This window comes from Leptosomus discolor, chromosome Z, assembly GCF_034619465.1.
Source record: "Leptosomus discolor isolate bLepDis1 chromosome Z, bLepDis1.hap2, whole genome shotgun sequence".
Classification (NCBI taxonomy): Eukaryota; Metazoa; Chordata; class Aves; order Leptosomiformes; family Leptosomidae; genus Leptosomus; species Leptosomus discolor.
Genome location: NC_141419.1, coordinates 416,739 through 430,762, shown reverse-complemented (window position 1 = coordinate 430,762; position 14,024 = coordinate 416,739). Strand labels below are relative to the sequence as shown.

The window sequence follows — 14,024 nt, the reverse complement described above, 5'->3', positions numbered from 1 at the left end:
GGACAGGCTGGAGAGCTGGGTGGAGAGGAACCAGATGAGGTTTAACAGGGACAAGTGTAGGGTCCTGCACCCGGGGATACACCAGCACAGGCTGGGGGTTGACCTGCTTGAGAGCAGCTCTGCGGAAGAAGACCTGGGAGTCCTGGCGGACAGAAAGTTGACCACGAGCCAGCGATGTGCCCTTGTGGCCAAGAAGGCCAGTGGTATCCTGGGGTGCATGAAGAAGAGTGTGGCCAGCAGGTGGAGGGAGGTTCTCCTCCCCCTCTGCTCTGCCCTGGTGAGGCCACATCTGGAGCGCTGTGTCCAGTTCTGGGCCCCCCAGTTCAAGAGGGACAAGGAGCTACTGGAGAGAGTCCAGCGGAGGGCTATGAAGATGCTCAGGGGGCTGGAGCATCTCTTCTACGAGGAAAGGCTGAGACACCTGGGGCTCTCTAGCCTCGAGAAGAGAAGGCTGAGAGGGGACCTTATCATCGCTTACAAATATCTCAAGGGCGGGTGTAAAGAGGATGGGGCCAGGCTCTTTTCAGTGGTGCCCAGTGACAGGACAAGGGGCAACGGGCACAAACTGGAGCACAGGAAGTTCCACCTGAACATGAGGAGGAACTTCTTCACTCTGAGCGTGACAGAGCACTGGAACAGGCTGCCCAGGGGGTTGTGGAGACTCCTTCCCTGGAGATATTCAAACCCCATCTGGACATGTTCCTGTGTGACCTGCTCTGGGCTAACCTGCTTTGGCGGGGGAGTTGGACCAGATGATCTCCAGAGGTCCCTTCCAACTCCTACCATACTGTGAATTAATCCCTCACCAGACAACGAATAAATCCCAGCAAAATAGCGCTGTGTGTTCTGAAGTTTCTGATGATTGCAGAAAATCTGGAACACAAAATGAATGCAGACAGATGAATGCCCAGGTTACTGTTTTACTAAGATATTTGTAATCAGTTGAGTTGGGGCAAGTGATAATACTGTGCATTTTAATTTTAGCTGGCACCAGTTGCAAAGTGAAACCCATTAAGCAAACTGCTGCAATTGTAATCAAGGACTGTTCAACCCTATACTCCGCTAAGTAACAATCGGTTTGATTTGACAGCTGGGACAGGCAAGGAACTCAGGCACGACGCACTTCTGCAGCTCTCTGAGCCCTGGCAGCTCTGTCACCTGTGACCACGTGCCCATCCGCAGGGAAGCCAGGGCCCAGAGCGAGGGACTACAAGGATGGCAGTTTTGGCAGCACCAGCAGGACGACACACACCTTCAGGCTAAACGAGAGCCCCAGGGATCAGTATCTTCTGGCTTACCGTACGTAACAGGTAACCTTTGAGAAAGAACAGCCCACAGCATTTCCTGCTGCCTTTTAGCTCCAGAATCTGTCAACATCAAGAAGTTTCCCACAGGGCTGTCATCTTTGCCTTAGGTCTATGCCAGCTAATGGACTCTGCCCAAAACCCTCCTGAACTAGTCCACTTTTTACTTCCCTCATTGGAAGAAGCAGCTGCATGACATACACTGGATTTTGGCAGTAGTTCAGTGAGAACTAACACTTTCAGTAAAGACCAATTATATATGTTTTTTACCACCCCATCCACAGAAAAGGTCATTTCATTCAGAGATTAGAGAAACTTACTCACAACTTGGTGCTGGTTTTTCTTCCGCATAAAGTTAAACTCTCTACATCCTGGAAGCTACTGCACAGATGAGTAATGCAGAGAGACTTTTGCTGCCTAACTTTAAAATGCTGAGAGCAGTGGTATCACTGACTCATGGGGACTTCTTGGCTTTCTTCAGGAGAGGCAAGAATGAGTATTTTGTAACTTCTTTTTTTAAGCCAGAAGAATTAATTTTTTGTCATATCCAGAAAGGTCATCATAGCAGCAGGTTTGGCATGTGAGCTAACTACTGGACAGAAAAAAGAAAAAAAAAAAAAAAAAAGATACAGTAGAAAAAGAATTAAACCTCCTGTTTTTACAGTTCTCTGGAATACCAGCCAAGCTAACAAAGAAAAAAAAGTAGTCCCTGTTATCTCTGAGTTACCTCTGAGTTATCTCTGAGTCTCTTTATCTTCTAAAAAGGCCAGCTCCCCTCCCTATGCCCAAAAGTTCTGGATGGGCAGGAAACAGGGATCTAAAGTACATGGAACAATCAAGGCAACGGCTTCTGAAATTTCAAGAGCGATTATAAAGGTATTGAACAAAACAAGACATACTGCAAATAGGACCAGACTCCTACAGTAAACTTCAAAGCCTTCAATCAGCAGGGTTGTTTTCTGTGGCAGTATCTTCCCTAATACGTATATGAGAACAACTATGCCTTTACCAAAAAAACAGCGTGGGGAAATTTTGATAGGAAACCAATGACTGAGCCTACTTCAGAATACTTCCACATGGTTTTGAAAACAGCTGACACTTTGTTTTCTGCTCTGAAGATTAATCACCTACTTTTTCAAATGATCCTGGTCCTGAACATGCATTTTTCTACCCTGATCATCTTAAATCAATCCTAGTCAAGGAAGACTTTCTTAAGCTCTCTCAAATAGAATATGGCAAAAAAATTGCCACAGAAAAGGCATCATGTACGTAATTCAGCATGACACTGACTTGTAAAAGCTTCAAAATGGAATTACATACGATAGTAGATATTTAAAGAAGCATGAACCATCACCCAAGGTTTAAAGCTGCCATACACTTTATGTTATGTTCCAGCTGGTGACTCTCAGAGGAACAGCACTGTCAGTACTCAAACACAAACAATGCCAATGAAGACTCAGAAGGAAGCTCTTGGGATGTCAGAATAGCCCCTTAGACAGATCTCAACTCAGGAGAGACCCATCTTCCCAAGAGCTGTTCAGTCAACTCTGAAATTAGACTAGCCATACCTTTAACACCAGAAGTTTATTTAAAAGTTCCATTAAAAGATGGAAAAAGTTCCCAGTCAGCTTCATCACAACACTAAATTATTTTTCTAAATACAAAGCTTGTTTTCTAGTCATCGTGCCCAGCCACGGGACCGATGGGTGACAACCTGAAAAGACAAGACAGCAGTGACTGCTGTGGTGCGCATCCAAATGACACCAGACACTGAACGCGTGCTACGACATGCCGTGTCACCTGCCCACAGCCCTCCCCTAAGCATCAGGTCTGGGAATGCATTAGGAGGAGCTCCGGACCCTTGCAGCACCACCTGCACTGAAGCTCTGGAGGCGGCTCAAGAAGAAAGGATTCGAAGTTATTCCCTCGGGCACTGGAGCACCTCCAGTCACAGCATCCGCACGAACTATCCTTGAAGCACTGCTAGAGAGGGGCCACCAGAGAGAGCACTGCTGAAGAGATGCTTGTCTGCTGCCCTTGAACCAATTGAAGGGAAAACTTCCAGACAAATTAGGAGGAAAGAAAGAGAATAAATTAAGGATAAGACAAAGCAAGAAAAAGCTGAGAAAGACCTTCCTCAGCTTGTGACTAACCAGTGTGTGCCACTGGTCATGGTTTAGGTGGCTAAAACACACAGGAGCTGCTGCAAGAGACGACGCTGCCTGGAGGTGGGTTGTCTGTAGACACTGCTCGGTGCAAATCATACATAAAAGACCAGTTGTTAATTCCTGACAAAATTCCATTTAAAGCCTCGAAAGTTTCCTGTACATCTCCATCCTGACAGCTCCTTTTTCAGTTACGGGGTTTTGCAGACCCAGTACAAGTTTAAACATCCATCCAGTTCTAGGAGCATCCTTCAGGAAAAAAAAAAAAAAAAAAAAAAAAAAGCGCAGAGTTGTGGGGAGCGGGAAAAAAAAAATAGTTTGCTTTTGATAACTAAGAATACAGGCACTGAGCTACTCATCCACAACGACCTATTATCTGCTTTAGGCCTTGACTCTTTATGCATAACAGGACTCTCACGTGGGAACACACTACTTGCTAGCTCTTAACTCAACTAAAATGTTTCAGTATATTTTACCCAGTTTTATGTTTAGCCCTACATGACTACCCTTTGGTACACAAAAGTTAGGCAATCGTACGTTAATCTGCTGTAGAGGTCCTCCAACCCAATAACACAAACCACAGAGACCCCTTTAACAAAGTGTACTCTGGCACACTCAATTCAAAACTCACTCAACCTCTGGATATTTACAGGGCAAAGTTTTGAGAAGCTATAAATCCTTCCAAAGTTACCAGTTACTACGGAGTTATTACGGCCATTGCACATATCTGTGACGGGTAAGTGACAGCTTTTCAATCAAATTTGTCACACAACCCAACAATGCAGTTACCAAGGTGCTGTAAGTGCTGCTGAGGCTGCGTGGAGGAGCTGAGGGAGGCAAAAGCTGCAGAAAGACACTGGGCAGCAATTCCTGTAATGGCTTGTCGCCCACGAGACCTTAACTGCAGCTGCCTTTTAGACACAGGGCAGCGAGGATGTACCTGTGCATCCTGGTTTACGTGGCAGAAGCTGGATGGCAGAGCCGCACAAGTAAGAAACACCACACCACGAGGTGATTAAAAACCCAAACCACGACAGGTCCAGTTCAATAGGTCAGTAGTTTTGGAGGTTGTGGAAGCCGCTGTCTTCATGCATTGTTAGAAGTGGCTTATTATGAAAACAGTGACTTCAGGCGTGTGAATTGCCATAATTCTCAATAAAATCTATCTTATTTACCATCATGAATTTAAAATAATCCACAACAGACAAAACTGAAGGAAACCAAACAACGGAGGCAGATGAAAATAATAAAAATCTCATCTTAATCAGCATGGTTGACTTTCAATTACCAGTTGGAAGTTACTACACTGCAGATTAAGTGCAGCACAGAAGCAGAGCTGGCTCCACACTGAAAGCAAAGTCCACCAAGGCTGTTTCGTATGATACTCATCTGAATGACTACAGCTCTAGCTCTAGTCTGGAAACAATTTAGCCACACCATGCAGCGCAGAAACCAAGCGAATAATGCATGCTGTGCATGAGCCCGCTCCACATGAGGCTTCAGCAATCCAGCATTCCCAGAACCGGGAACGTCCAGCGGAGCCGATCCGGATCCAGCCCAGCCCGTGAAGCCCAACCGATCACGGCCCCGCCAAGCCCCAGACACCTCCTCTTGGACTTGCCTGCACAAGCTCGACTGTCAGCGACTAAACCCACCCAACGGCGAAGTGCAGGTACCTTTAACCGCCGCCTCCTTGCAGAGCCAGCGCAGCCCGAGCAGGGCTGCCCTGAGCTGCAGCTACCAACGGCTGCGGGCCCCGCGAACAACCCAGCGAGGCCCGGGCACGTCCCGGGCAGCTCTTCTTCCCGGTGACGCCGCGCTCGGCGCCCCTCGCTACCCGAGCTAAGCTAAGGGAGCCGAGTCAGGGCCTTTCTGCGCCTTTCGGCTGTTCCCCAGCTCCTCCGAGCGCCACCGGCGGCGGCTGAGGCCCCAGGACTGCTGGGAACACCCCGCCGGGCCGGGACCCCGCCGTGCTCGGGGGCTGCGTTCTGCGGGGCGGCGAGCCGCGGGGTCTAACCCAGCGCCCCTCGACGCCTCCCCGGGCCCGTGTTCCGGCGGCGGGCGGCAGCGCGCACTTCACACACACGTCGCCCCCACCGCCGCCTCCGCGCCCGGCCAGCTCGGGCCCGCTGGGCCCCGGCCCGGCCCGAGGCGGGGGAGCGGCGCCGGGGGCTCGGCGGGGGCAGCGCGCCCAGGGCGGGGGAGGCCCCGCGCCGCCCTCCCCGCAGCGGCGCGGGCCGGGCTCCCCTCAGCGGGCTCTTACCGAGAGGCGGCTCCGGAGCCGGGCCCGGGAGCGCGTCCCGCAGCGGACATGGCAGCGGCGGCCCCGCGCCTCCTCCCCGCCGCAGCGCCGCCCGGAAGCAGAGCGCTCGGCGACGGAAGTGACGCCGCCGGCCCGAAGGCGGCGGCGCCTCGGCCCAGGGCGGGAGTGCGGCGGGCGGAGGGAGCGGCCCCGCGGGCGCCCCGGGCCGGGCCGAGCCGAGCCGAGCCGAGCCGAGCCGAGCCGAGCCGAGCGCGCTGGAACGGACGGGCCGGGCGCCGTGTGGGCCGGGCGGGCGGGCGGCGCCTCGGCGGCCGCCGGTGCCGCCTTGGGCGCGGTGTTCGTCGCGCCGGTGGTGCCGTGCCTGCGCGGTGCTGCGGGTGTTGCGGCGCAGGTTACCGAGAGCCGTTGGGCCCCGCTCAGCCGGGGCGTCAGGGCCGGGCCAGGCGGCGGCGGCGTGTGCAGGCCGGACGGCGGGGGCTGGGCGGGTCCGGGGAGCTCCGGCAGCCGCCGCTCAAGCTGTTCCCTCTGTCCCGTCCCTTTTAGCGGGCCAGAACCGGCCGGGCCGTTGGTTCCGCCTTTCCCAGGGGTTCAAGTGGGGATTTAAAAAAAAAGCAACCCCAACTTCAAGCTGCGTCAGGGGGTAGCGAGGCTTTTCCCTTCAGTGTGAGTACAGACAGATGAGGAGGGAGAAGTTAAAGGGCAAAACACTTGCAGAACACGCTTTTGAGGATCCCTTTTATTGCAAAGTAAAGCAGAGTAATGCAACATAGCTGTAAAACCAAGAAGGTGATTCTGGGAACAGAAGTGGAAGCTCAGACTGGTTTTCAGAAACGCGTTGTTGCTGACTTAGTTACCACAACATGCCCTCCTGAAGAGTCCTCGGGTCTTTTGCATCCACTTACCCTTTTCCTTAGATGCAAGTTTACATTCGTTCTCTGAGCGCACACTGGCCTTGCAGCTGTTTTCTGTGGAGTAAAGCATTTTGTTTACCCACACTAAGTAGCCTAAACTGTAAACTCTGTTGCAAGCTTTCCAGGAATCAATAGGTCACACATTTACCAGATCTCCATGTAAAATCCCTTTCCGTTTCACAGAATCACAGAATGGTCAGGGTTGGAAGGGACCTCTGGAGATCATCTACTCCAACCCCCCCCTGCCAGAACAGGGTCACCTACAGCAGGTTGCCCAGGAACACATCCAGGTGGGTTTTGAATATCTCCAGGGAAGGAGACTCCACAACCTCCCTGGGCTGCCTGTTCCAGGGCTCTGTCACGCTCAGAGTGAAGAAGTTCCTCCTCATGTTGAGGCAGAACTTCCTGTGCTCCAGTTTGTGCCCGTTGCCCCTTGTCCTGTCACTGGGCACCACTGAAAAGAGCCTGGCCCCATCCTCTGGACACCTGCCCTTTAGATATTTATAAGTGTTGATAAGGTCCCCTCTCAGTCTTCTCGTCTCCAGGATGAACAGACCCAGGTCTATCAGCCTTTCCTCACAAGAGAGGTGCTCCAGTCCCCTAAGCATCTTTGTGGCCCTCTGCTGGACTCTCTCCAGTAGCTCCCTGTCCCTCTTGAACTGGGGGGCCCAGAACTGGACACAGCGCTCCAGATGTGGCCTCACCAGGGCAGAGCAGAGGGGGAGGAGAACCTCCCTCCACCTGCTGGCCACACTCTTCTTCATGCACCCCAGGATACCGCTGGCCTTCTTGGCCACAAGGGCACATCGCTGGCTCGTGGTCAACTTGCTGTCCACCAGGACTCCCAGGTCTTCCTCCGCAGAGCTTCTCTCCAGCGGGTCAGCCCCTAACCTGTACTGGTGCGTGGGCATTTCCTCTAAGAGTTGCCAGTCTCCACCTGGTCAGTGCTTTAGGGGCTGTGAAGCCAGAGAGCCCTGCTATGGCATCAGGTGGCAAGGACGAAAAGGGAAAGCTCCACCCCAGCTGCCAGCTGCAAGTGCTCCTCAGTCAGAACGTGCCGTCTGGGGAGGGCAGAAATACAGAGGCAGATCGCTCCGGCGAGCGGGATTTAGGCTTTTAAGTTACAGAAATTGCCCCTCTTGCTGTGTGCTGGGGCTCGGATGGCTGTGGATTCAGGGCAAAGCTTTGAACGTGGCTGAAGGACGTAGTCAGGGAATTATCTCTCTGCTAAGAGGTGCCAGCAGGTGTTCTTCATGGGTGGCCGTTACTGGAGCACAGTCCAGTTCCAGGAGAGGAACACATTCACACTGTGATCAGATGCTTTCCTTTGCCTGGCACTGGGCATGGAGTGCGTGGCTGGCCCTGGCAGATGGCATTATAAAAAGGAACGTCTGAGTTCTTTTGCTCATTTGCACAAGTAAGCATAAAAGCTGCCTGAGGATCTTCAGGAGATACATCTGAAGGACCCATCTCTCCACTGAATATAGGCAAAGTCTGATACAAATGTTGGTCTTGTCTCTGGACAGCCTTGAGCTTATCTTTCACATTCTCTGCGGGTGTAGGAAGGCTGCTGTCCTTGCATAGGAGTAATTGGTGTCATAGGGCAGATGCACTTTTCCTGTAGTCAACCAGACTCTCCTATGTTGTTTAGGGAACCAAAAAATGTTGCGAAAACAAGTAAGTTCCCTTCCCTGCTCAATTTCCTGTGCTGGATTGTGCAATTTGGGTCAGAAAAGGAACCTCAAGGGTCTCATGATTGGTAACAGAACTCAGCACCCTGGAAAACCACTTTGCCCTGGGCCCCAACTGATGCCTTGAGTGAGGAGTCTCCAGTCCTGTCAGAGTGCATGAACTGCAGATCTGTCAAGCGTAGGCTGTCCCTGTGCAGCACTGACGTACTCAGCAAGTGGCCATGACCTGACCTAATACTTCACTCACGGTAGGATACCGAGAACTGGTCAGCTTCATTTTTTTCATAGCAGAAATAGAATGGCTGGGGGAAGGAATAATGTACAGCTGCTTGCTGCAACCCTAATGTAAGGAACAAGGGTACTGAAGCGTTTTAAGCTTCTTTTCTTCTTACTGTAATGCCCATGCTGACAATAATCTCTTATCTGGAGCCTCCAAAGTGAGACTGGGTTTCCAGACACATGCACTCAGCCCGAAATCGCTAACCTGAGGCCACTGATTTGACAGTTTTGCACAAGAAGCCAGGGCAGCCAATAGTCCCTTTTGGACACAATGCTGATCTGGGGATGGGGGCTGAGGCCCTGCCAATTGCCCTTCCTTTTCTTGCCTACTAGTCCAGGCTCTTGGCTGATTCAAGAGCTGGGAGCAAAGGCAAAAGCTCATAACAGCTACTCCCAGACATCTGTCAAGTACGGTCCCCAGCAGAGCGTAGGTAGGTAAGAAGGGATCAGAGACGCAGATCTCTTCTTTGGTGTTCATTTGAGGAACTCCTTGGACTACAGCCCTTCTAGCCACTCGAGAGCCGCTTCAGCTCAGACTCTCTTCAGGGAAGCATGCAAGCCACTTAGAAAAGTCACTGATGATACTAGCACGTCAGTCTGTTCTTCCAGGTCCTTTGGAAGTCTCTTACAGCTCTGATAGTGGATTCTTCATGGGAGCTGGGCAGGCAAAGGTCCGGGGATGTGCCATCTGGGCTGACACAATGGATAATTTCAGTGCGCTTAGCTTCTAGCTGCTCTCTGCAGAGGTTCAGTGACACATTTCTTTCACGTCAGAGCAGGTCATCTGAGCTGTTCACAGTGCCCGTGAGAACATCAGCCCCGGCGGAAGGTGCTTTTCTGCCGGATTACTACAGGCTCCAGTTCTGCCAGTTGCATGTGGTAGAAGAAATGAGTGTCCATTCTTCTGTCTTAATGGGAAAAAGGAAATGTAATATCCTGGTCCTCTCTCGTGTCCCTCAGCGCCTCTTCTTGAGAAGAGATGAGCGACTAATTCACGCATCTCAATCTGCAGTCGGAACAGGGCTGAACTAGATCCCAATGGCGTCCTCTTGGTGAATGGTGCCCTCAATCACTGTGTCCGTGGTGTGCCTGGAGCACTTGCGACTCCCTTTCATGCTTTTCAGGTTTTCTGAAAGATGCTTCTGGAACTTCTTGGTGAGGAAGCAGTAGATGATGGGGTCCAACACACAGTTCGTACTCAAGAGGCACAAAGTCACCTGGTGAGCATCATTGAGTTGTTGGCGCAACTGACAGTTCTCCTTCTTCCACTGCTCCAGAACAGTGAGGGTCCAGGGCAGGTGCACTAAGTGGTGAGGTACAAAGCATATGATGAACACAGCCAGCACTGTGCAAACCATCCAGAGCGCCCTTTGCTTGACGTGAGCACTCTTCCGTGGCTGCACGGATTTGGAGAACAGGGTCTTGATGATGATGATGTTCCAGCCCAGTATAAAAAGGAAAATGATATAGAAGAGGATGCAGATGATGACATGAATGGCAAGAACAGCTGAAACACTGCCAGAAGAGTCATAGTGCTCAAAGCACCGCGTGACATTCTTCGAATCGATCTCCTCCTGATTAGTATTATTGTCAAAAAGGTAATACAAAGAGCTGCCCACTATTATGATCCAGATAGCTGCTGACAAGTAGATACCCCTTCTCTGGGTGGTAAACTGAGCAGCTTTAATGGGGTTGGTCACAGCTTGGTAACGGTTGTATGTGATGACCATGAGAAAGGCAACAGAAGAGTAGGTGTTAACGAAAAATAAACAGCCAGCCACGCTACAGAGGAACGCGGGCATGATCCAGTCTCCATGGTGGTGATAGTAAACAATCCACATTGGCATTGTAACCAAGAAGAGCAGGTCAGCAACTGTCAGGTTCACCATGAATATCTTGATTTCATTCAGTTTCTTGGTGGGGTAAATATGGCTGAAAATCCAGAGCACGTAGCAGTTGGCAACAAAGCCCAGAATGAAAATGATGCTGTAGAAAACTGTGAAGAGGTTGTAGCGAAACTCAGAGTCTATGTGGCACAAAATGTAGGAATCAGCACTGCCTTCAGCACCACCTCCACCCTTTCCAGACATCATGGTGCTGAGCGAGCACACCTGAAGCAGGATTTCCTGCCGTAGCTTTTCTTCTTTCCTAAAAATAGAAAACATAAAATGAGCTGATTGGTACGGTGCCATTGCTAAGCCAAAACCCACCTTTCATGTTCAGCTGTCTGTGACCACAGGAGTTCCACTCCATGCCTTGGCTCCAGCTACAGACACCTGCCCTGTCCCCTTGGTCCTCTCTTTGATCACATTTCCCCACGGTAGCCTTTGGGTCTTCTTCCAGCATTATTTGCTGCAGTATGGATCTCAGATCACTAATCTATAATCTCAGAAGGGTTTGCTGACAAACACTGTCCCTGAAGAGATGCCTTCAGGTTTTTAATATTACCAGTCCCCACCTCAGTTAGTATTTCTTCAAATCTTGCCTACAGTTTGGACACACGAAATTCCTGCATCATCAGTACCGTACCAGTTCTCGTCTCAGATTTACATGGCTTCGGTCTAACCCCTCCTATCCTTTAACCTGTTGCTTTTACCATCCAGGGGACGTACGTGCCTGTTCTTGGCTCTAGTGCCAACTCGCTGTCCCATGGCGGGCAGGCAGTCGCCTCTCCATGACACAGTCCTGCAGATCTGCTTGGTTTTCTCTCCCCCTTCACGGGAAGACGGCTGACTAATGCAGGTAAAGCAGTTTGAGAGCCACCAGCAAGGACACTGGGTTGCTCACTGATGGTAAGCTGGCTGGGCTTTTAACCTCATGTGCAGAACACGGTGGTTTTCCTTGAGCGTAAGTAAACTGTACCACCAGTCACAGAGCCTAAACTTCTTGTGCGAGTTATGACGGGCGTGCCGGGTGCTGCACGTTGCAATGTGCTTGCCTCCGCTCTGCCAGCACCGCGGCCAACAAGCATTTTCCCCCAAAGACTGCCGCCTCCTGAGAAGGCACCTTCCTGCCTCAAAACTTTCTGGACCTTCCCCAGCAGCAAACAGTGGCATGAACGACCCTCTCTGGCTTGTGTCTCTCTTTGTGCCCACGGCTGTTGGTTCCTCATTTGCACAGTTGCACATTTGCAATTTCCCCCTGCAAATGGGGAAGTCAGCTCTAGGTCAAGAAAGCCCTCCCTTTCTTCAGAAAATTCTGCAAACCCCGTGGTACTTCTTTCCAGTTGTTAGAAGAGAAAGGCGATAGCCATCTTCCTGAGTCTGTCCCTCCTCACCCCTCACGGGTCCCCTGAGGACATGGCAACTACAGATGCCCACCACTTGTCCTTGCACCTTCACAGGCTGCTGCGTGCTGGGTAGCACTGGGGTTTGAGTGTCTCTAAACTCAATCTTTTAGCCATGTTCCATGTGAGTTAACAAGTCGCTGCGGTAGTACTAGTAGTTGGCCAGGTGACACGTGTCTGTCCTCTTTCACCTTGATCTCTGCCACCCTGCTGAGCACCTGCTGGTCTCTAAAGGGCAGTGGCTGACTCCGGTGGTGGTAGCTGGGAGGCGGGATGGTTGGGGCTGTGACACCTCGGGGTCTGGCCACAGAGGTCTGGCACATCCCTGAGGAGTAACGTGTCACTCCCTGCTGCCCTGCGGAGAGGTCCCGGAGCAGGCAGGGGCCCGCGCTCTGTTCCCTTTTCTGCCTTTGATTCATGCAGGACCCAAGGCAAGTCCTACTGGTCATGTTATGGTCCTGTTTCCACACCCTCATCTGTGTGTGAAAAGTGGTAATTGTGACAACAAGGCCTTAAATAAATGTCCGTGTCTAAGCCCAGCTCTCCCACCCACTGAGGGACCATCCCTGGTCAGGCCATACGCCAGCTGGAAGGGCTTGGGTCTCTCAGCTCGGGAGGGCTCCTCGCAGATGTGGACATTCAGGGAAGGGCTGAGGCTGTGCAGAGGCAAGAGAAACTAAGGGGAGCTTTGTGTTTGATACACTATTCTGATGTTAGGGAAAAAAAAAAATCCTAATTACCAAAGATCATTAGAGAAGTTAAGTGGTTTTTTTTTTTCCTTAAATCTGCATTGTAAACCCACAGTTCTGACTATCTGCCAGCTTCAGCAAATAGTGCTGGTGCTTGGGACTGGAATCTTTGCAAGGAAAGGTGCTCTGTCAGTGTAGCACCAGACCTGAACGTATCAAGAGTGGGGGGGGGGGGGAAAGGTGGTGCACCCCACTAGCAGAATTCATGAGGAGGAGAAGAGCGCCCACATCCCATAGATACGCACAGCTGCTATTCACCAAGTCCCTTCAGACTGTGCCACAGGGCATTGTCCATCTACCCCTCCATTTCTGGTGCTGTACATGGGCATGGCAGCCTCCAAACTCTGCCCGGAACAAACTTTGACCAGAACTTTACTGGTGGGGCTTCCAGGCCTGCCCCTCAGCTACCTGATTTAGCAGATGGGGTGGAAGGAGGAGCGAACCTGCACATCCCCCTCCACTGCAAAGCCCCGCACAGAAGATAGGTTTGAGCTGAGGGGCTGTGCTCTGCCCTGGAGAGATGAAGGCAAGGACGCACTCTACGTTGTTAAATCTGCTAGAAATCTCTGGCAAAGGCGGGCTGTGGGAGAGGGCAGTGCCGCCTCCTGGCCCCAACAGCCTTTGGTAGAGCTCACCTGTCTTTGCATTAGCTGGCTGTGCACTGTCAATGCCAAGGTCTCTCAGGGAATCACAGGAGTGTTGTTTTTCCCTTCTTGCTTGTCAAGCCAGACATTCTACAAAACACAACTAGAAGAGAGCGTGGCACCATTCCCCACTGAATTTACTCAATAGCCACCTCCCTCTTCAGCCTGAGGAACTCGGGCTCACATCTCCTGTGGCCTTGTGCGACGCCCTAAGCCCTGAACTCTGGGGGACCGTATGGGGGATCTCACTGAGCCCCCCCCTGTGGAAGCAGTTCCCCTTTGTGGAAAACACGTAACTGTTCCAGCAGAAGGGAGAACAGGCGCAGCGGTCAGGGCGTGGGCTGACGGAGGTGGGTCGTGGTCTCTGCTGCAGCGGGCTGCGGTGCATTGCCAAAACCTCTGGCAACTCTAGCCCAAGCCACTGCCTCGCACGCTAGCACACCAGCCGATAATCCCGAGTGGTTTATAGCATCAGCTCCGTTGTACGCAGAACCAGGGGTGGAAGTACCTGGCTGCGCAGCAGAGCATAGCCAGGGCAACTGCGGACTCTGCTCCCAGTCTACACTCTCTCCCATGGGCCACGCTCTTCCAGTAAGGATTTACTGGCTCGTGGCTGAAAGGTGCAAAGACCACGCTAACACAAGCTATGCCATCAGCAAAAGTATGTTCCAAGAGCAATAGTGCTAATAAAGTATATTTTCTGCTTACCACAGTCGGAAGGATTCAGCACAG

At 51.7% G+C, this 14,024-nt stretch overlaps 2 protein-coding genes across 4 annotated transcripts in view; both read right to left on the bottom strand.

Annotated features, from left to right (window-relative positions):
* Window positions 1–5,764, bottom strand: part of EYA3 (EYA transcriptional coactivator and phosphatase 3) — a 55,226-nt gene extending 49,462 nt beyond the window's left edge. For all 3 annotated transcript variants that reach the window (XM_086479126.1, XM_086479127.1, XM_086479128.1), the window contains exon 1: window positions 5,733–5,764. The gene's annotated coding sequence lies outside the window, so the exon portion shown is untranslated. The remainder of the gene's footprint in view (window positions 1–5,732) is intronic.
* A 3,844-nt stretch (window positions 5,765–9,608) lies between these two features.
* Window positions 9,609–14,024, bottom strand: PTAFR (platelet activating factor receptor). The gene is made up of 2 exons (XM_009952314.2): window positions 14,001–14,024; window positions 9,609–10,761 (listed from the first exon to the last, which is right to left on the bottom strand). The coding sequence occupies exon 2, from the start codon at window positions 10,704–10,706 to the stop codon at window positions 9,642–9,644; it is 1,065 nt and encodes a 354-aa protein (XP_009950616.2). The 5' UTR covers window positions 10,707–10,761; window positions 14,001–14,024; the 3' UTR covers window positions 9,609–9,641.